At 44.1% G+C, this 22,208-nt stretch overlaps 1 protein-coding gene across 2 annotated transcripts in view; it reads right to left on the reverse strand.

Moving 5' to 3' along the window:
• The window catches only part of LOC135398867 (uncharacterized), a 50,948-nt gene extending 31,630 nt beyond the window's left edge, over positions 1-19,318 (reverse strand). Inside the window, exons 1-2 of one of the 2 annotated variants that reach the window (XM_064630399.1) lie at positions 19,234-19,318; positions 4,023-4,223 (exon numbers count right to left, since the gene is read on the reverse strand). In XM_064630399.1, the coding sequence (XP_064486469.1) occupies positions 4,023-4,212 (190 nt within the window). In that variant the 5' untranslated portion in view covers positions 4,213-4,223; positions 19,234-19,318. Of the gene's footprint in view, positions 1-4,022; positions 4,224-16,806; positions 16,953-19,233 lie in introns of those variants that run through there. The other variant, XM_064630398.1, reaches the window with a different exon arrangement.
• Between the last annotated feature and the right edge of the window lie 2,890 nt (positions 19,319-22,208).

Raw genomic sequence — 22,208 nt, forward strand, 5'->3', positions numbered from 1 at the left:
ACTCTTGCATCGACTTCGCACGAACGTCCCGTATGCTCGGCGGTTTCTGCATACGGTTTGGAGGACTGATTTTGCAAATTGTTCAGTGTGCGCGACGGTATAGAGAACACGGAGCACATCCTCGTGCACTGTACAAGATACGTATCCGAAAGGACTAAATTAAAATCTGCCCTCGACCCTTTAGACAATAGAAATTTGGATCTTGTGAAGGTGTTGTAAACCTTAGTGAACCGAGTAATGCTGTGGGGATATTGTATTAGGCTCGTATGTGCAAGACGTGTGCAATCCAGTTCCTTGATATGTTCATCATATTTTACGTTTCGTGGTCGGGTTTTTTCAGCATTTCGGGGAATCGTATGAGTGAGGAGGCAAGTGCAGGCTCGCGGTTTTTATTCATTTTTTTTTTCTTTTTTTTTTGTGTGTGTATGTGTGTTGGAAGGACTGTTCAGTATGAGAGTAGCAGAATTCGTTGGTAGCGGAGTTCAATTTCTCCTCTATTTTTTTAAAATCACATTTCTGTCCCCGGTGAAAATGGTCCCCATTGTCTGTATGTTGCTTTCCTTTTTCTTTTGGTCTTGAGCTCCAGTTATGCTATTGTATATACGTCTGGGTTTTTTCGATGTCTTGCTATTGATGATTTTGTTGTTCTTGTTGTTGTCATTTATTTTCCGCAGACTATACGTAGTCAGTCCTGATGACAGCGTCTGGACTAACATCTCCCTGCTCTCTCTTTTGTTTTTATTTATACCTAAAACATAATCTAATTTATGTTCGGTGATGACAGCCTTTTGAACGATCTGCTGGCAGTAGTGCGCGAAGTCCTTCTGTGGGGTAGTAGCCGGCAGTATATAGAACATCAAACCTAGAGCAGCAGTAAACACGGAAAATAGCTATTGCTGCTTTAGGGATTATGTGATGCCTGTTCTGTATTGTTGCTACGTGGCCCCTATAAAATTCGGCGCAGCAATGTGCAACCCCGTTCGTATCAGCAGCGTTACAGCAACAACTTTACAAAGCCAACGTTAACGAAAGTCAACCTTATGTACAGCAGGCTGTTCTGCGGCCGCTACGTATCGTTGAACTCGAAATATTGAAATGAAATTGAAATGAAACATTGAAATGAGGCAGTCGCGTTGGTGAAGTGCGCTGCACTTCTGCAACAAATGCCTCCCGCCAATGATCTGTCAGTGTTTTCAGCCACTTTGAGGCTTCATGTTTGTCTGATGTTTCTGTGTTCTAAGCCACACCTTGCTTCATTTGCATCATACTCAGTAAGCAAGCAGAACCGCAAACTAGATGATGAAGCAAGTGGCGTTAAAGAAAGCTCCTCGCTGCCGTATCACGAAATAAAAAATTAAAAAATTACCAACACCGCTTAGTACTCATTATCGACTTACCGGTGACCATTTCACGGTATAACATCACTCAAAATAATCCGTCGTACTTATTTTCGAGGCTATATCTTGATTGAGATGAGGGGCCATCGGGAAAAAGCGAGAAGCAGCGAGGAATAGAGTCTGGTAGACTTTCAGAGGATATTATATCGCAGAGCTAACCACAGTATTAGCAGTATTAGAATGTTCCATAGAGATAAGTCACTTTATGTACTCGCAAAATGTCAGCTAAAACAATCAGCGAGAATATAAACAAAAGAAAACAAATAAGGCAAAAAGAAACAAAATCGGAGAAAACTAATTTCCGTAACAACGCAACCCGGCCCCACCAGCTCAGTTAACGATGGATAGTTTTAAATAAAGTTAAAACTCAGGTGGGTTGGTACACTGCCCCATGGCACATTAGAAACGGTAGAGGGGATGATGATGATGACGTGGGGAGCACTTTCAGAGATCCGTCACCAGTCCGGTGGAGCGCAAGTATATACTCCGCAAGAAGATGAATAAGGCCTTGCATCTGGTGGGCTGCGCGTTCGACCACTGGCCGAGGATCTTCGCGAGGAAAAACCCTAGTGCAGCAGGATGTGGCGACAACAAGGCACGATACAAAGACGAGGCACTATATAGTGTCTCGTCGTCCTCGTCTCTTTGTATCGTCCCTTGTTTTCGCCATCACCTGGTGATCTAAGGTCTTTAATCGGTTTTATAGGATAGTTTTAGTCGTAGCGTACGCAATCGCTGTCATCATCACTTCTCCTTCATTTATTGGTGTTATTGTTGTACGCATGATCGCCTTGAGTACGCAAAGAAATAACGCGTTAACATTGCGCATGCGTTGTACGTATACGCTATGCCACGTTCGGCGCATGCGGAGTGTTTACCCGCTATTTTCTTGCGCGCGCAAAGCGATTGCGTACGCAGTAGTAGTGAGTTTTAGTGCACAGTACGCTATCAACTTTGCATGCGTGAAGGACAGCGTTGACGGTTCTGTGCACTGCGCAAAAAACATAAAAAGAGTTTCGCGCAGTGCGCCGGAACCACCACCACGCTATCCCTTCCGTACGCAAAAACCGATAGCGTACGATGCGCTAAAACCCGCTAATAAAGCTCCTCACCGCACGGCGAATATCTACTACGTCAAGCTTTCGAGAACCGTAATACTGACAGAAGCCCTCCAAAAACGCGACAAAAACAGATGTCCCCCTCCCGTTATCTGTATGCGGTAAACGTCTTGACTGAAGACTCGGTAGGATAAGACAACAAGGCGGTGATATACTGGAACGAGTTTTGATAAGGAGCCGCCTTTCAGGTTGTTCTATACATGCACCGCGGACGCGCAGCGAAGAAAACTCGCTTAGAGAGTCTGGAAGATACTACAGGAAGAGCATTTGACTTTGTCGTGACTCAAATCCCCCCTTTTTTTTTCTTCCGCTGTCACATCACATCACATCACATCACATCGAAGAAATTTTGCTCGCGATTGTTCTTTATTTTTTGTGTGTGTATGTGTGTGTGGATCATTGAATTTGGAAGAACACAATGGAAACTGCATCGGTTGGAATGTAAAAGGGAGAGAGAGAGAGAGACATGATGACGATGATATGGGGATGGAGAGAGATGCTCCTCAGTGGGGGGAATTAAAAGTCTACTTCTATACGACTGGAAAGGGGAAAGAAAGGAATAGCCCTGAGGGTGACGAGACAGTATACTTAAATTCGAGATGCATTGCTATACGCATGCTTATTGAAGTCGGGCACAATATTTGCGACTCCATAGCAAAAATTTTGTAGTGTTACACGCAGAAGGCGCATTATGTGTGAAAAAGGGTTTACGTGGCATCGAAGAATGAAATATTAAAAGAACACTCTTGGCCAAAAGTTTGTTGGATGGCTTTATGTATTAGCATATTTCTATGTACATTTTTATAGTCTTCATTTGCTACACGTCGTTTCTTGTGCTCGCCGTAAGTATCACATTTCACACACGAAATTGTCGCATCGATATCTCTCATAATGCTATCTTTATACAAGATTCGAAGGTAGCAATACGAAATCCATAAGAATGAAGTCCAACGGTCCTAACGACTGGTCATTCACTTTGATGCCAATACATCTCTAACGGTCGCGGGGCAGTATTGCTAGCAGTACTGTTCCTGGAGAGGTTTTAAAAAAATATTTTTCCAAAATCAGAATATTCTTGTGCGCTTCAGCTAATTCTTCGTTTCTACTGGTTATCGCCGTGCCGCGAAAAAGAAAAAAAAAATCTCGACTTGTATCCCTCGTCCATTAATGAACCCTTATCTCTCCCAATCGTCAGAATTATTGAATCGTCGTGATATCTTAAGACTGCCTTCTCCAAACGCTTTCGCGAAAAATTCAAGAAGAATCTGTTTCGCGTGACACACTACATATACGATATCTGTACAAATACACACTCGGTTTCTACGTAAACTACTTAATACGAATCTTTTGTCGTCGAAAACTGCCGAAATAAATTAACGATATTATTTAAATCAGCATCGGACAAGATTCGAAAGGTTGACAACGCCACAGGCTGTATCGTTGCACCGGATCAAAACAAGTGATCTTCCTAAGCCAAAATTATCGAGATGAGTAGAAAAAATGTTACCTTTTGCGGGCGGCGATCCGTCATCCTTTTTATTTGCAGAAGGCACCGTATCTTCCTTGGGAATGCAGACGACAAACCACATGCCCGACATACTCCTAGCCCGCGATGCACGCTGTCGCCCACCGAGCAGTGTGCTTCTCGATGTGTCCCAATGTCCTCGCCTGCCGACGACTGGGACGAGATTGCGCATCGTGGCTCCACCTACGTCGGAAAGTACACCTATCATACTTGGGTGATATCACATTGGCTCCCCACTTGAGTATAGTATCATATGTGTTGTCATGAAAGTTTACAACGAAGGGAGAGCATCAAGTTACATCGATATGCATGCGTGGAAGCACACGGTGATTTTTTTTTTTTTTTTTTCACACACTTCACCATGTAAAATTTGTAAATGACCTCCCCTTTTTATTTCGCACAGGCTCAACTGAAGGGTGTGACAACGACGTCGAGAAAGGTGTTTGCATGGCGCACATCCGAAACAGTGTTTTAAATGGAATACACCCCCCTTTAAATGGTGTTTTCTGTCCTTTGAAACGGTGCTTTTTGTAGAATGCCCACTTACAAGGATGTTTTACAAAAGCACTCCCTTCTGTATGGTGTCACACCACAAAGTTGTGTGCCATAGGACAATATATTTATATTCGAAAGGTGTAAAATATTAGTGCGCAGGTATTTTGTTACAAGTGTAGGCTATCCGATAGGGAACTCAACAAATTTTGCATAAACCCTCATACATCGGAGGAACCTCGTCAATTTCGTGCGTGTGTCCTAGTTTACGTGCGTCATTCATATCAATGTGAAATTCTCCGATTTTCTGAAATGGTTCTGCCGTTTTTATCTATTCTTATCGAGGTTACGTATAAAACCCTAAATTAACGTACACAATCCGATAAAGTACCGAACAAAGAAATATATGTCGGAAAGATATATCGGCTAGTTAGGATTCTTCTGAACACCAAATTCTAGGAAATTTTACACGCATTATCGGTTCTTATCGAATAATTCCAAAATGTTTCCTAAAACTATAGAATTACCCAATCATCTGAAGGCTTCGTACTGAATCCGCGTCACGGGCTTGTCACCAATCAAATGTGAACTATAGATGATCACGGCAGTGACGTCACAATAGAGAGTTTTAGTTAATCGTACGAAATACAAAATTCACTAATATTGGCGATAAACGTTGAGAATGAAGTTCACGACCACGAGCGATAATATATACAGGGACAGTTATTTTGACCTCGCAGAACCACGCAGGAACCAGATATATTGAAGAGTCAATATGGACAGAACACGTGTTAACATCCTGAGATAAAGTGCGCCACACGTGCGGGATATATGATGATAACATTCCGATGTTATCATCACGTCCGTACGTGTAGGTTCACTTCGACTTGAATAGGCTCAATATTGATAGCGCGAAAAAAAAGAAACAGAAGGCGTCACATCATTTAATGCATATTTTGAAGGATGCTAATTTATGCTGCAAGATTGCGAGTATACGTACGTTATTTATAATCGGGCTCTCGTGATAGTCTCTGGTAATTCGTCGCAATAATGAGTATACAGTCAAACTCCTTTATAGCGAACACCTTTTTAACGAAAATACCACTACAGCAAATTTTTTTGCGGTCCCGCTGGAGCCCTATAGGTCCAATAATGGACATCCTTTTTAACGAAAATACCTTTCCTGCGAATTTTTTTTGCTGTCCCCTGAGTTTCGTTGTAAAAGGGGTTTGACTGTAGTAATTATTGCAAAGAAATAGGACTGATACCGTTAACGAGGCCGTGGCTGAGTGTATGGATACTGCAGGTGCTAGTTGGTGGTAGGTTGCTGGTATGTTTTTTTTTTAAGTAGTTGGCATGGTCAACAACAACAACAACGAATACACTGATGATGATGAATGGGGTGGGGATGGGATGGGATGGGATGGAGGTGGGGGTGCACGGTCAAAGGAAAGACTGTGATGTGCTGGGTTTGCATCCTCCAGCTGCTGTGAAAAAGAAAGCCTGCAAAATATGAAAAAATAAAAACAAAAAAAAACACGAAAACGTGACAACGCGCGCAGCAATCGCGGCGCGCGAGCGTGTTGTCACGTGATATTTGTCTGCATTTCGCGGGTATTCTTCTTCGGCCGGAAAAAGAAGGGACGGGGGGGGGGGGCGCACAAAAGCCTATCTCGTTGAAAGCACCTAGGTCGGGTGGTTCCCGATGTACCCTACAATTTTCGAATGGGCACCTCTGCCCTTAAACCAATGTTTTAACTGCTAGCTTATTATAGTAATTAATTAGGCGCGTTGAAAAACTACTGGCGACTATACTACACACGATTGATAACGACATTCACATGATCCGGCCTTTTGCAGCGACAAGCCGTTATTTAAAATCATGGTGGTCAGTTGAGACAATCTGTAATGCACCCTGCATTGCTGTCAAGGTTAGGCGCTTTGGAAACACAGTGGCACGAATGGAAGGCGTGTTCCGTGGATTAGGGTTGAATCTAACGCCTGGTCAATTCCGATAAGTCTCCGACTTCGCGCTAAATCCCACGCCGACTCTATTTCTGCACGTTCAACGCGAGAGACAAAAATCAATTTGCATAACTGGCGTTCCAGTACTACATAACTACATCGCTTTCTTTCTTTGTTTCAATTTTACCTTTTACTCTACGCAATATATGCGAGGTACTTCTGCTCTTTTGGACACGCAAACCTCCTGTGGCGCGCATAATGCATTATTTTTCGCAAAATTAGGATAATGACACGATTGCGGTAATGAAATGATTAATTAATATTAAAAATAAAATAATTTGCTGATTTTGAAAACTATCTTCTGGCGCGTACGTTCAAGTGTTCTTCGTCACGTTATGCGACTGTGACGTGATGTGATGTGACGTGATATGATAGAAGAAGAAAAAATGTGGATTTAAGTCAGGACCAGGAGAGGCGAAACGGAAGGGGGGACAGGGGCACATTGTCCCCCCTGATATTCCCCGGGGGGGGGGGCGCAAAATCGTCATTACCACCAGGTGGAAAGGGGCTCAAGTGGGCTAATTCAAAATATCTCAGGGGCGTCACGCCAAGAATTTCTAACCACAGAGACCGCAGTACATCTGGATTGGGACATTTGGGGGGGGGGGGGGAGAAGGGCGCCAACCAGGGGCTTGTCCCCCCGTAAACTGAAAACGTTCCGCCTCAGACCACTGAGCCGTATATAGTTGCTGACTGTGAGCTCGCCATCGGACCCCTTGCGAACTGCGGAATTGAAACCTATCGTCTCTATATGCGTAACAAGAACAACAACAACAATCATAGCCGTCTTTTACAACTTCTCTTCGATAGTATATTTTCTTACGTAAACAAGGATGACTTTACGTCACGCAACAGTGGAATGCGATATCTCACCCGGTCACTCTCAACCCGCAGGAAAGGGCACACCACTAGACCGAAACACAAACGTGCCAGGGGTGGAGCTTTCCATTTCATCGTGTACTTAGTTTGTGTTCTGACACATTGATGCGTGGTGCTGTGTGTTTGGCCGGCTTACTGGTATATCACGACGAGTTGTGCATCTTGGGGGAAAACTCGGGAAAGACGACTCTGGATGAATAGCGTGTTCTTCTTTCCTTGTTGTCGAAGGTATATAGTCGTTGAACGGAACCCCTTAGAACCGCGATAGAATATCGATGCTTATACTATATATCATCCGTATCGTCCTTATATATATTATAAAACCGATTTTTTTTTTTACGGTTCCGTTCAGGTTCGGGTCCAGGGATAATGGTGCGGTTCCGGTTCAACTCCTGGAGGACACATATATCGGTTCCGAACCAGTTCAAGATGCTCTAAACCGGTTCCGAAACCGGTAAAAACGGTTCTGAAACAGGAGAGAGAAGAGAAAGAGAGAGAAGAAGGGAAAGAGAGTTTGAGTTTGATTACAGAAAAAAAACGGAAGGTATTGAATTCGTCACCTGACGCATTCTGCTACTCCCACAAAGGAAATGAAATGAATGAAAGGAGAAAGAAAACTGAAAAGACGAAAAGGTAAAAAGAGAAAGAGAGTTTAGAGAAACCGGTTCATTGCACAAGGTATACGCCCTACAATAAACGGTGGGAAACGGTAGATGCTGGCGGCCTTTTCGGTCCGGTTCCGGCAAAAAATAACGGTTCTTTTCGGTTTTAGGTTCCGGTCCGGTTTGATGCTCTGATTTAAGCAAACACTCTGTTATGCACTTCGGTCTCGTTGCAGTATCGGCCAACCTTTAGTCGGAACATTGAAAAGTGTTAAGGTATATTTTCCGGAAGAAAAATGTCGCAAATAACAAACATGTATTGTCTAAATGAACATTCGAAAGATGCATGTCTGAGAACGCGGTGAAATACCTAGACACGGACGAACATTGCAACATGAAACACTTGTCAGGGTATAACCACGATACACTTCCAGCTTATAATACACTCTGCCAGCGCGGTAACACACCGGCTCCGTAACCTCTCCAGCACAGTAACACAATAAAACACCAGCTGACGTGGCACAGTGGTTAGGATGATCGCTTTCCACGTCGAGACTGCGAGGTGATGCGGGTTCGAATCCACACACCGACTGTGCCGTCTGTGGTTTCCCCTGGGCTTTCCGGCAGGATTACACAGGCATGTCGGCACACTTCACCCCTGAAGTCAGCCCAGGACGCATACTAAACCCCTGTCCCACACTCCTTCCTGCTGTCCTCTCTCCATCTGTCCACGTCTGTACACCGCTCATAGCCACAGCAGCGTTAACACAGAATTAAAACAAAACGAAAAAACAGCCAACATTCGGTATTTATCCCGCCACTTTATAATCTCAATTTCACTCTTTCTGTAGATTTCCTTTTCGTCTTATTTCTTCTTCGTATCCCGATTTGGCATATTTGAGACGATTTCAGAAAATCCCAGTGCTCCTTGCGCACGCGTTGCATCCTGGGAGATTACTGGAATTAACTGTCTTTCCCGTTTCGTTTTCGCTGACCTTGACTCCTCGTGGACAATCGGCCGAGAGAGGGGGGAAAATCGAAACGGTTTGGAGACCTTCTCCTCCTTTGTTATCAGCACGTTCCCATAGTTCAAAGCGGCGCTATAAGATCCCTGGGATTTTCTTGGAACGGCCATCTCCATATTTTGCCCATCCACTATAAGTACCCATCCGCACCCTCTATCGATACATAGACTCCAAAAATCGCATGGTACCCCCAAGACTGCGAAGACTATACTCCTCCAGGTCATGGGCTGTTCTGTTTGGCCAAGGTCCGACGGACGCAGTTACAAAATAAAACCATCGCAACAACATTGTGACAACAAAAGCCATATACACATGGATTATGTCCTGTTTACTGAGAATCGTGTACGGCGTTCCCACATACAATGCTAATATATGCTGGATGCGCGCGGGAGAGCACATACCGGTGTATTTCGGGTACGAGGACAATATGTGGGAGTTCTGCTCTATTGGACGCTTCAGGTGTACGCGACACTATATCGGAGTATGAGGATACTGATGTATTGTAGATATCTCTCCCAATCTGTCTACGATATAAATCTTGGTATCGTCTGGTTGCGGTGAGATTGGTGTTGCGACACATGACATTCATTCGCTCATGCGGGCAACTATACGACTATCGCAGGAGGGGATCCTGCGTCCTGGGTCGACTTCATTGGGATCTGTGCCGACTTTTGTCTTAAACCGCCTAAGGAAAACCTAGGGAAAACACCAAAGCAGCACATCCGGGCGCCCGGATGTGTTGTGCTCCTGTTGTAGTTGTCTCAATATGTGATGTGTCTCAATTTCAGGCTGCCTGTGAGCAGATGCCATGACTTTGTATTGTTGTATATCCCCCTACGTAACACACTACAGGGCCTTTAAGGTATAGTAAATGAAATAAACGAAATGAAATGAAAATATCGTACTATTTGGCTGCAGTGACTTACCCCATAATCGAGACACACATATATGCTTTAAATATTGCTTCATTCTTTTCCAATTATTTTCGCTGCATATCAGCATATAGCTGTCTCTCATCGGCCAGGCTAGATATAATTACAATTTCTTATCAAGTCCAAAAACACCTACATGGGGGGAAAAAATGGCACATTTATTGGCGCCATTTTCTGGTAGAGCCACTTTTCACCAAGCTGTCAGACTGCTGATACGACGGCATGTTGCCTCGTGAGTTAAAGATCGTGCGTCTTGCGTCAACCTCACAGGGAAACTGAGGACATTCTCTTTCATTGTCTGCTCCCAGCAGCAACTACCAGCTTTTCTCTCGTAACCCAGAACCCTGCTTACCTCTGTCATAAAAGAATGAAGTACGTATAGTACTTGTATCATATCGTATATCGGATGATTTTCTCGGAGACTTTGGGCGACGTCAAACGCGCGCACGCGTGCGCGGCCGTCACCCGTTTTCAGGCGTTTATTCATGAATCCGCGCTCCCCACGCGGTGATTATTTTGTGTCTCGGTGGTGCAGTGTAGCGTGAAGTCAAGGTTCACCCGTGACCGAATGACCTTTTTTTTCTTCTTCTCGCATCGTCTATAGCAGAAAGTGATTTCTGCTGGAAACAAAAGAGGCAACATGCGGAAATAGATCAATTCCTATTCAATTTGTTAGTCGCGTTGCACGTGCGAGGGCAATTCGATCTTGGCTGTCGTCTGCACGTGTGCAACCGGAACGTCCTGCCCATGCTCCCGCCTTATATGACGCGTGCGGCTATGCTTTCTTAAGTTGGTGCAAAATGGATCCGCTCCAAGTGGTCACGCGAAGGAGTGGGTGGTGGCAGTGTGAAATTAGCCCACCATTAGCTGTGCTCTCAGGTTGTTACTTGGTCTTCCAGTCTCATCTCAGTTGTCTCGCGACGTAAATATTATTATTATTATTATTTCCACTGATACAGATCTTTTTCGTACCACTAAACTTCCTCGTTTCGACAATATCTTCAGGTACACGGTAGTGTTGAAATATTTCTGGTCTAATGTGTATAAGCAGGCCAATATTGCACGGCGCGAACTTAGGCATCCAAAGAGTCCATACATAGTACCGTCGAGCTTCACTCGTTATGGAACATTTTGTCGAGGCTACTACGTCCCATATATTTTTAATCACCTACCTCCAGAGACTGTAAAAAATTGTACAAAATCACAGCTAAAGCGTCTGTTAAAAAAATACTATTACTGTTAAAGTGGTAATTTACTGTGCCTTTTCCCTCTGTGTTTTTCTTCTCCATGACTTCCGTTTAGCACTTTTTTCCCGTTATCTTGTGGGTATTGACGCGTATCGCTGCTGACTGCAGTCCCTGCTCACAAGCTCCCTCGGGCTTAGGCAGGACTGTTATATTTCCCTGTACCTCGCCACAAGTGTAATAAACATTGAATTGAATTGAATTGAATTGAATTGAATTATTATTAGTATTATTATTAGTATTATTATTAGTATTATTATTAGTATTATTATTAGTATTATTATTAGTATTATTATTTTATCTTCCAGTCTGATGTCGGAGAATTCCCCAATGAAGACGGCCCAGACGCATATTAAGTTATTAACCTCCATGTCTCCAACCCCCCTATACACCTGAGGCGTTCGCGTCCATTTGGATACTGCTGCTTCACTTCAACGTTAAAAATGTTCCGCTGAGAATTCTCCAGACGATTCCGTTGTTTCACCAATCACCTTGTCATCGCAACAGACGCGTCTGTCTCAGAGAAGCGCGGGCCGGTGTCGGCCTCTTCATTGCTCAGTTGGACTATGTCCTGGACTATGTCCTGTTTCCTGTACGACTTCCGGAGTAAACACCTCCTTACGAAAGTGAGTTTCTGGCCACGATTCTGGCTCTCCGGAAAGCTCCCGGAAACTTCGGGAAGGTATACTCTTACTATCAGATTCCTTGTCAGTCATATCTACCCTGCGGTCACCACCTCAATCTCCTTAAAACGTATACGTTTTTGTTCCTCGGACACGGTCACATCTCCGAGCTTGTAACGATATAATTCCCCGTCACCGTGGGCTCTCACTCAATGAGACAGCGGACAGCTTTTCAATGATATCCCTGTTTGGTCCGATAATTCAGGTCTTGCGTGCACTTGCAGAAATCACTCGAGCCAGATATAGGCGATTCTTGGAATTATCTTGGCACCGTACCCTTCGCCCTGGAAGACGGATTGTTTGGATTGCTTGGACTGCCGACGGACCGAAGTGTGTTTGATGCGCCCTCGGTGCCTTGCCCTTCCTCTGCATCTTGCACGAACTTGCACATTCCCAACGTGCACCCGTTTTTCACATGCTACCTCGCACATTCACACACATATTGCTCTGCATCTCTGTAAGACCTTGTATCGCCAACTTGTGGCAAGCGCCACCTGTGGCATGCAAGGGCACATCGGAACTTATATCGCTTGAAAGCATTACGAGACGGTCAGGGGCGGAGGTAGATGAAGAACAACAACATTCCCGGTGTGCGCAGCAGCAGCGTCAGCCGGGGTAAACCATAACCGAAGCAGACGACAGAGCAGTGTCCCCAAAGTTCCCATGCTGCTTTGCGCCGCGCGCTTGGTGGATCTTTTTAAAATCGTCTATTCGTGATCCTCCTAGGAGACGCGTTTAACTAATAGTTTAGCCCTGGTCGATCTCCCTTGGTTGACAACGGCCAGTGACTGAGGCAGAAGAAGAATCAACGCTATCCACGTGCCACGAGCTTCTTCTTCCTGTTCTTTTCTTACATGCGTAGCCGAGAATTCTATCCCGATCTATATGTACAGGTTGGGACAAAAGTTTACGGAACACGCGAGCGGCGTATTTTTTCGTCGGTACGACACCCTAGCGGCTGGCGGAAGAGGGTGAGTTCACTGCCTCGGAGGGGTGGAAGCGTGCGATGCCAGAGACACAGCGGTAGTTCCGGTATCGCCTGGTTGTGTTTGGGAAGTGGAAGCTACCGCTGTGTGTCGCTAACAACGTACCCTTCCACCCCTCAAAACAGTGAACTCACCCGCTTCCGCCAGCCGCTATAGGGTGTCGCACCGTAGAAAAAGTACGCCGCTCGCGTGTTCCGTAAACTTTTGTCCCAACCTGTACCCAAAAACCACGCAGCTGACGACTGTGGCCGTTCTATTGTACGCATCGACATCGATGTTGCGGTCGTTGCCTTAAATATTTTCGACAACCGTTCTTATTGGCAGACGCGTAAACGCGTGCCCTTCGTGTGTGTACACGCAACACGACTGTATACTGTGCCAACGCCTGCTCTCCCTTCTTCGTTATGTCGACACATAAAGTCAGAATGGACGATTTTAAAAAGATGCGCGCGCCATCAAGCGCGTGGCGCAAGGCAGCATGGGAACTTTGAGGGACACTGCTCCGTCGTCTGCTTCGGATATGGTTCATATCGGCTGACGCTGTGGCTGCGCACACCGGGAATGTTGTTGTTCTTCTTCTGCCTCCGCCTCTGGCCGTATCGTAATGCTTGAAGGCGCTCTAACTTCCCATGAGCCCTTGCGTACCACAGGTGGCGCTTGCTTTTCTAAAATGGTCTATTGGTCTATTACCGCGATCCGCCGTTCTGCAAAACTCGCAAATGATTACAGCTAACTTCGCAAAATTGAACCTGTAAACTAAAAGCGCAACACGCTTTAATCAGTCTTGAGAAATAATATGAGACCATGTTGCGCTTTATTTCGTTCTCCCATTTAGTACGGGGGACGTTTACCTGCAGACGACAGTTGCGCTGCCCATGAAGCCGATGGTGGCTCGTCTTCGTGGTCATGACTGCAGAAAGCACGTTCGTAATTGGCTACGGCCGTTGAAAACGCGATCCTAATTGGCTAATTCTTAGTTGTTACGTCACATCGACGAGTAAGTTGGCTTCATGTATCTATAGGTGTGTTGATTGTGCGCGGTTTATATTTTATATAACGTTTTAAAATCTTCCCCATTTTCGTGACGTTCAACTTTTCAAAACTTGCATCCGGATTTATAAGACGTATTCACATTAAAAAAAATCATGAACTTTAGGAACCAGCAGAAACAAAACAAAAATCATGAACTTTAAGAATCAGGAGAAACAAAAACAGATAACCATGAACTTTAGGAATCAGGAGAAACAAAACAAAAAAAAATACCATGAGCTTTAAGAATCAGGAGAAACAAAAACAGATAATCATGAACTTTAGGAATCAGCAGAAACAAAAACAAATAATCATGAACTTTAGGAATCAGCAGAAACAAAAACAGAAAATCACGAACTTTAGGAATCAGCAGAAACAAAAACAAAAAAGCCATGAACTTTAGGAACCAGCAGAAACAAAACAAAAATCATGAACTTTAAGAATCAGGAGAAACAAAAACAGATAACCATGAGCTTTAGGAATCAGGAGAAACAAAACAAAAAAAAATATCATGAGCTTTAAGAATCAGGAGAAACAAAAACAGATAATCATGAACTTTAGGAATCAGCAGAAACAAAAACAAATAATCATGAACTTTAGGAATCAGCAGAAACAAAAACAGAAAATCACGAACTTTAGGAATCAGCAGAAACAAAAACAAAAAAGCCATGAACTTTAGGAACCAGCAGAAACAAAACAAAAATCATGAACTTTAAGAATCAGGAGAAACAAAAACAGATAACCATGAGCTTTAGGAATCAGGAGAAACAAAACAAAAAAAATATCATGAGCTTTAAGAATCAGGAGAAACAAAAACAGATAATCATGAACTTTAGGAATCAGCAGAAACAAAAAAAAATCATTAACTTTAAGAATCAGGAGAAACAAAACAAAAAAAAATATCATGAACTTTAAGAATCAGGAGAAACAAAAACAGATAATCATGAACTTTAGGAATCAGCAGAAACAAAAACAAAAAAGTCATGAACTTTAGGAATCAGCAGGAGCAAAAACAGAAAATCGTGCACATACCGGTCGAACATTCCTCATTTTCTGCCGTAGTCAGAGTTGTAATAGGCACCTCGTGCATTGCAAAACGTCTGTACCCCAAACGCGTTGATCGCCGTTACGTGTATGCAGCTCCTATACTGTATGTGAAATGGAGTCTGAAAGCTCTATGCTTACGTGTTTACCGCGAGTGTTACCACGTTCTGACGATTAGCTTAACGACGTTTCATGCAAGAGGCTGGAGGAGGTTTCGTCCGATCAAAGAACAAGGACTGTTCACAGAGAGTGTATAAGCACTCCAATGCACGCGTTCCACGGATTCATGACAATTGCTGAGGTTCCTCACCTCGCGATTTTGTATAACATTAATTCCCGCGTGGAACGGCGAAGTCCTTCACCACTATCTATTTCCGTTGTTGGTGGGCACTAAGAAATAAATAAATTAATTAATAAAAATACCTACGTCAACGATGAAAGTTTTCATATAGGACCTGATATCTATTCGAGTAAGGTCGGATTCCACCCGGTCTTTACGTGCCTAAATTTATGTTAGTTTTTGCTCTACGACTCGACGAGAAAAAGGAATTATAACCAGCAGCGCCTGTGCAACTATGAGAGTGGTCGTGGTGCTGGTAAAATTTACCGAGCTGTTTGCCTGCCGACATGGCAGCAGCCTTCCAAAGGAAGTTGTGAACGCGCGTCCCAGGCCCACTTCACAGGGGTTCTTGGCCGATATTTGTCTAACAGGCGCGTTTGAGGAGAACACCCAAAAAGCTCACCGGTATTCGAATGTGGTTCAGCCTATGTTCCTATGTTACGTTCGCAACAAATCCTTTGCTGTACATCCGTTTCGGAACAGGGGGGGGGGGGGGATATATTTATTAGACGAAAAGGAAAAAAAACGGATCAATAGAAGAAACACTTGCGTTTTTCTGCAAAAAATGTTTGTAATGTCGATGAGATACAGCGTAATGGTTTGCTTTTTCTTTTTCTTTATCGCGAGTGTTCCACCAGGACGCATTACATGGATATGCATAGCGCATGTAGCGATACGTAGCACATGCATACGTAGCGCACGGTTTCAACAACAACAACAAAAACAGAAAACGGATTTGAAAATTAGCAAAGTAACAAATTTAGCGGAAAAAAAATTCTGAAGTGATACAACCCCGAAAAATCACACACCGTATAGGACCTTTGAGTAACGATCTACCAAAATCATCACATCGCGATACACAGTAACACAGGTCGGTATACTTTTCTAGAAATTAACTGATTCAACATCACGTCACGGCGCAGGCCTCACACATCACAACTCATCATTCGACTTCAACATCATATCCAGCTATTGGACATCAACTTCAGAACCCATCATTCGATTCAATTTTCACACCACATCACATCGCATCGCAGCGCATCACTCTACACTTTTCTCCATGAGGTAATTGTGAATGATATCGTGAGTGAATTTGCCGACCTATCCCAGTACACGAAACTTTTGGAGCGCTGGCGGCTTACCAGCTACAACAACAACAACAACAATAAATGATGAAAAAGTGATGATGACATGTGATGTACCAGCTACGCAAACGCTTGAAGATCCAGGCATCGCGACACAGCTATACAGAAAAGATTCAACACCGTCCAGTTATTCAACCGGCCGGTCAACCTTCAATGCTGAGGAGAAAGTCATTTAGAACAACTGAACATATTAAATGGGATACGCAGGCATATACGAGCGATGTGTCGCATATCGACCGATGCGGAAGGTCATGAACGAGGCCTAGCAAACAACAACATTGTTCCAATTTCCAATGCCACGCGAACATATATACGACGCTACATGACACGATATACTTACAGGGTGGACGTTCTTACGCGATGTGCCCGATTTGTTGTATATACCGCTGTCTCTGAAGTGTAATTGTATATCACACGTGCAGGCATGCAAGGACAGAAGGACGGGTGGTAGCAAGAGTCAGAACGATATACATATATTATGGGATCTACTCAAGAAGGGAAAAGTGATATCCGTAAAGGTGAGGTAATCTCAAGGAGAACTGATAACAGCAGCTTCCTCGAGTGGTCTATCACCCATCTCGTTGTGGTCTTGGCAGAGTGCTCAGTTTCCCTCATTACTCGCTACTGGGTATATAGCTTGCGTAGCAGGGATAAGATGTTTTTCTTTTACTGCCATTTTAGCGGTAGCATTTTTTTTTTTTTAGGTGGGAATATATATATCTTCCGAATCATGATTCAGCGCTGAAAGATTCTTCTTAGTTTTCCTTTCAGCATAGTGAAGCAAAGTGACTTTGAGCGACTAGGTTGAAAGGTGAACTGTGTTCGAGTTCAGACTGTGCTGACTGGGACTTTTTCTCAGACCGTGATCTGTCCACCGCTATCTAAGAAGACTACCTAGAAGAGAGAAGAGAATATCCACCTCAACCCATGCAGTGTGTCGCCGCCTAGCGGGAAATCTCAGAAACAACCTCGAAGGACACAACCTCCCGGTGGAGGGACCTGACCTCTCCACCTTCTAGACACAAAATCAGCATGGAGGTACCTACAGATTCTATTATTGTGGACAATCCTTCCATCCAGGAATCTCCCCAGCACCCCCTAACCCCCCCCCCCCCCCGGGGGAAGGGTATGATGTCCCCGTTAACTCTCCGAAATGTCCTCGTTCTTCATGTCTTTTCTTGTGGTTGTTGTTTTCTTTTGTTGTGTTTTCCAACGATGATGCGCACACGTCGTCTTCTTTTTTACGTTTTGAAGTTATAGGTGTTGTTATTTATGGAACTTCCGAGTTTCACAGAGTGAACAAGTCAATGTGTCAGTAGCCTCATATTCAAAATAGAACAAGCTGCGCAATCAAGCCCCTTAATAAAAGGATGACGTTTATGGGGGAGTGTATTTTGCGGAACCAAATCATAATGACACGGTGTGGTAAAACACAAAAGAAAATGAGGGAGGCTGGCATATTAGTCCCAGCTCGTGTCATAACCCCAGCTGGGTTAAGTGGTTACCGACAGCTGCGGCATTTATTATTATTATTTTTTTCATAACAATACCAGGTGCGTTACACCGAGGGCTCAGATGACCATTTTTATGCACCTGCCTTCAGAAGGGTGTCTACTGCCGTCTTCGACTGTCCATATGCGGTACAGGAAGGGAGTTGCCTCAGGACAGAAGCGCCGATATTTCGAACAGAGACTGAAGTTCTGAAGTTAGACTGAAGTTAGACTGTTCTTCTTCTGGGCGCCTAGAAGAAGAACAGTCTCTGTTCGAAATATCGGCGGCTTCTGTCCTGAGGCAACTCCCTTCCTACATCTCTACCGGTTCGCTGGATTTCTACCCATCTACATATGCGGTACAGTGCTGGTTGAACGACGACAAGGTGGTGCACCTCCCTACAGTCTGGCAGCACCCCCCCCCCCCTCAATTAAAGTTCTGGGAAATCCTGATTTCATCCATCCAAAGTACCCGTCGTGCACCCGCGCTTTTTTACACGTGGTGCCACACGACAAGTATAGCCCAGAGACGTCTATAAAAGAGTAGAGTGCTGGTCTTGTTGGTCCATAGCACTCGTATGTCTTTCTCCCTGTGTTGTTGCCCTTTTGAATCTATACCAGAGACGTCGCCAGCCCTGCGTATACCCTTCAGTTCCATAGCGCCTTGATTGCAACAACATATAGAACCGCGTAAATGAGACGTGGTACAAAACCCATGCTCATTAAATGAGCATCAAAACACAGTCGTTAGATGTAGATTGGTCACGATTGGTTGAGCCAGTGACATCACAGATACTGCGTGTTGTTATCACATCATCTCATCTCGTCCTGGCTAAAGTCGTGACGCTGCCCACACAAGTGAGGCCAACAACGGCAAGCCGGTTTTCGTCACCACCGCGTGTTGAGACAAGTAGGACTTTTTCCAACGTTAATATAACTGTCTGTAGGCTGATATTAGCTCAATAAGATTTACTTTATGAGATATATCGCATAGATCGAAAGGTCTTCTGACACCGGTTCCAGTGCGAATGCCAGCGATGGATTAAGAAAGAAGGCGCTGATCAAACAAGGTAGATAAAAATAGCATTATCAATTAAACCTGCCACCTGTTGCGTTCAGAGGAATGAATCTGCTTATTTTAACACAAAAAGCGACAAAGAATACAAAGACTAGGTTATCATTTGCCTGCTGCTAACTCGTTAAACTGTGCGATGTGGTAAGGAAATTTCATCTAAGTGGCTGCATGGCTGTGGAAGATTCAAAAAAGGCCCGCTTACCGCCATAGAAATCGAAGAGCCGTCATTATCCCAAATCGTCTGCTCTGACCATAACAGATAGCAGACGACGCTTAGCAGAAGCAGAATAACAATGGCCTTCTTCTCTTTTCTTCCATCCGATTCTCATCTGCTATGAATGCCGGACTTTTGCCCATACTTTCTCCAGTGTCACTTCCAAACGGGAAGACTGTATCCAACGGCTGCTGCGTTATGTTTTTAATTCTGCCGCTTGTTGTTTTCTTGTTTTTATCACACTTGTTTGTCAGAAGTCGCGAGAACCCCTATTTTGCGAAGCAAACCGAGTGAGGTTGTAGCACCAGTGTCAAGTCTCAGATCAGATGATCATCCGCGGAACCCTTTTTTTTTTCGTATAATCTCATTTATCCTGCCACAGGTGATATGATCACTGTTTGTGTCGTGTGTTACAGTCACGGAGTAGAAAGAAGAAGTTCGAGCTCCGCAGCTTTCCAAGCGGCGAAATATGGACCCGCACAATTTCCTAACGCAGCGCGGCGCTCGTGTTCCCTGGCACGCCCGATTCCGAAACCTATAGCGTTGACAGTATATTAGTTTACGAACGTTTTCATCAAAACAACCGTACACAAAAATTATCTGACACTGCAGATCCACATATTATACCGTAATTTTTTTCGCATGTCCTCTCGGTATTTGTTTAGCAGACGGGTGACACACTTGACTGTGTGTTGTGCTGGTACTTCGAAACTTGCATGTGGCAAGACGCTGAGAACTTAGCAATATGTTCCGGTTTATGTATCAGAGTGGTCGTTGTTTATCTGCGGTCGGTATTTACCAATAGTCGTTGTTTATTTAAAGGACGGAAGGTGTCAGCTTGTACCCGAAGTAGAAGAAAGGGTTGTTTTTCTAAGAAATTCGACTTACAATGCTGTCTGGCTGGATATCACAGTGATGCTCATATAATACATAAGTACGGGTCTGAAATAATTATATATTTGAAAAATTCCTAATGGAGCATTCAAAATGAAATTAAAAATAAAACAGCTCTTCAACTGCTGCGCGTTTCGGTTGTTGTGTGTCTTGTGAATTGATGCAACACATCCTTAAGAATACTAGCCCTTATAAGCTCTATTTTGTTCGCTGTTAGCTACAGTTAGATTTAACGACGACACTATAGATATGTGACACCGTAGGCGGCTGGTCTCATGACGTCAAAAGTGTTCTATTGTGTGCGCTATCTGTGCAGCTGTCATGTGTTGGATAATGCTTTACGTGAATAATCCTTGAAAAGCTTTTGTTCTGCCAAAATAACTATGCAGTGTTTAACAGCACATGCCAGGGTTTTCTTTCTTTTTTTTTTTTTTTTCAGGGGAAACCTAAAGGGACGGTCGCATCCGTTCCAGTCGATCTCGAAACTATCCTGTCATTTTATTCCTCCTGGACTCGCTGACCACGGTATCGAAAATCCCACGCGAAATAGTGCCGTAGTTCGACTGTTATTCGACGGAATACGCGACAAGAGCAGACGCCGGATGATGAGAGTATGCCGGAATTCCCTTTCTGGAAAAACGAGACAACGTCACTCCCGAAGAACCAATGAGGACGCAACGTTGAGAAAAAGATTGCCGCGGCTGTCTCATAGAGTTACGGGGCCTTTCCTCCTCTGAGCGCCCCTCCCTCTCACTCCTCCGCTTAGGGAGTGACGTCACGTCGCAGGAGCTTCTGCGGCCGCGGAAGCAGCGCTCATCTTTAAAATTCGTCTATTTAATATCTAAGCACTTTGCGGACGAAAGAGTTAGCCAAGTATAGATTGTATGCCGATGCCGAACATAGCCAGTATCGGTTTCATAGATGGGTTTCCGGATGCGACCAAGCAAACTTTTTTTTTTTTTCAGATCGTGAGAATATTGCGCAATACCGTGAAACTTTGCAGAAATTTGGGAGCTAGAAGCTAAAAAATCGTAGCAGTGACGATAAAAAGGATTCCTGTGAATTCCTCCTTCTGCGCACAGTTACCATTTAACTTGTACTTTTTGTGTGTACAGTAATAAAGCGCTGCAAGGTTGTTAACGTATATTACACTACGGATTCCACTACTGTTTTGTGGGCTCCGCTCCGATGCCAATACCTGCTACTGTTTCGTGGGTACTGGTAGGAGAGGGTGCATAACGAACGATGGGAATTGAAAAAAAAAAAAAAAACGGAGACCCGGAATGACACGACATATTTCTCGTGTCGTGAAATTTGTTGAGTGATCTTCGTGATCCGTGTCTCCGGTTCTTTGTCCAAATCACAATCTTTTGATGTGATGAGACGTTGCATCACTGGGGAGCCTACTACATACGCGCGTAGGTAGGCTCCCTATGCATCACAGACTCGCAGCACCATCTCTCAGACGTTTTGCGAATGTAATGTGTTCCGATCGCGCGATCCATTCTGGCCGATCGTGGCATACATTTTTAGCCGGCGGCGTGCTCCTCACAGCCGCGCTTTTCAAATGGGAAAAATAAAGTGCTCAAATCTGACAAACATAATGCGCTCACAGTCATAAGAAACTCAGCTCTAATGTCCAGGAGGATTAATTCGAGCTAAAAAAAACAGAAAAGAAATTGATCGTTTTTTTTTTCTTTTTTTTTGTGACGGGGAAAAGCGCTAAAAAAAACACGCCTTGCCATTTTCAGCGAAAAAAATAAAAGTACTCAGGCCGAATTAGAAATTGCACAGCTGGTCGTATATTTTCCAGGCAAACTGGGAATTCAACAAAAGTAAAAGAGGAAAAAAAGAACCTTAACTTCCAGACCAGAAATGGGCCATGAGCCTTTAATGTGTATGATTTTCTTCAAAAAGTGCTCAGCTAAGTAGAAAGATACTAGTACTTGCTGTGGAAACGTCAGCAGATCATACTGCTTGTTTTGTAGTCAGTCCACCACATGGGATGGGACGCAACCGGGACGCGTCCAAAGTAGAGAAATGCGAAAAAAAGAAGACGAAACCGATCC

Source organism: Ornithodoros turicata, chromosome 6 (genome assembly GCF_037126465.1).
Source record: "Ornithodoros turicata isolate Travis chromosome 6, ASM3712646v1, whole genome shotgun sequence".
Classification (NCBI taxonomy): Eukaryota; Metazoa; Arthropoda; class Arachnida; order Ixodida; family Argasidae; genus Ornithodoros; species Ornithodoros turicata.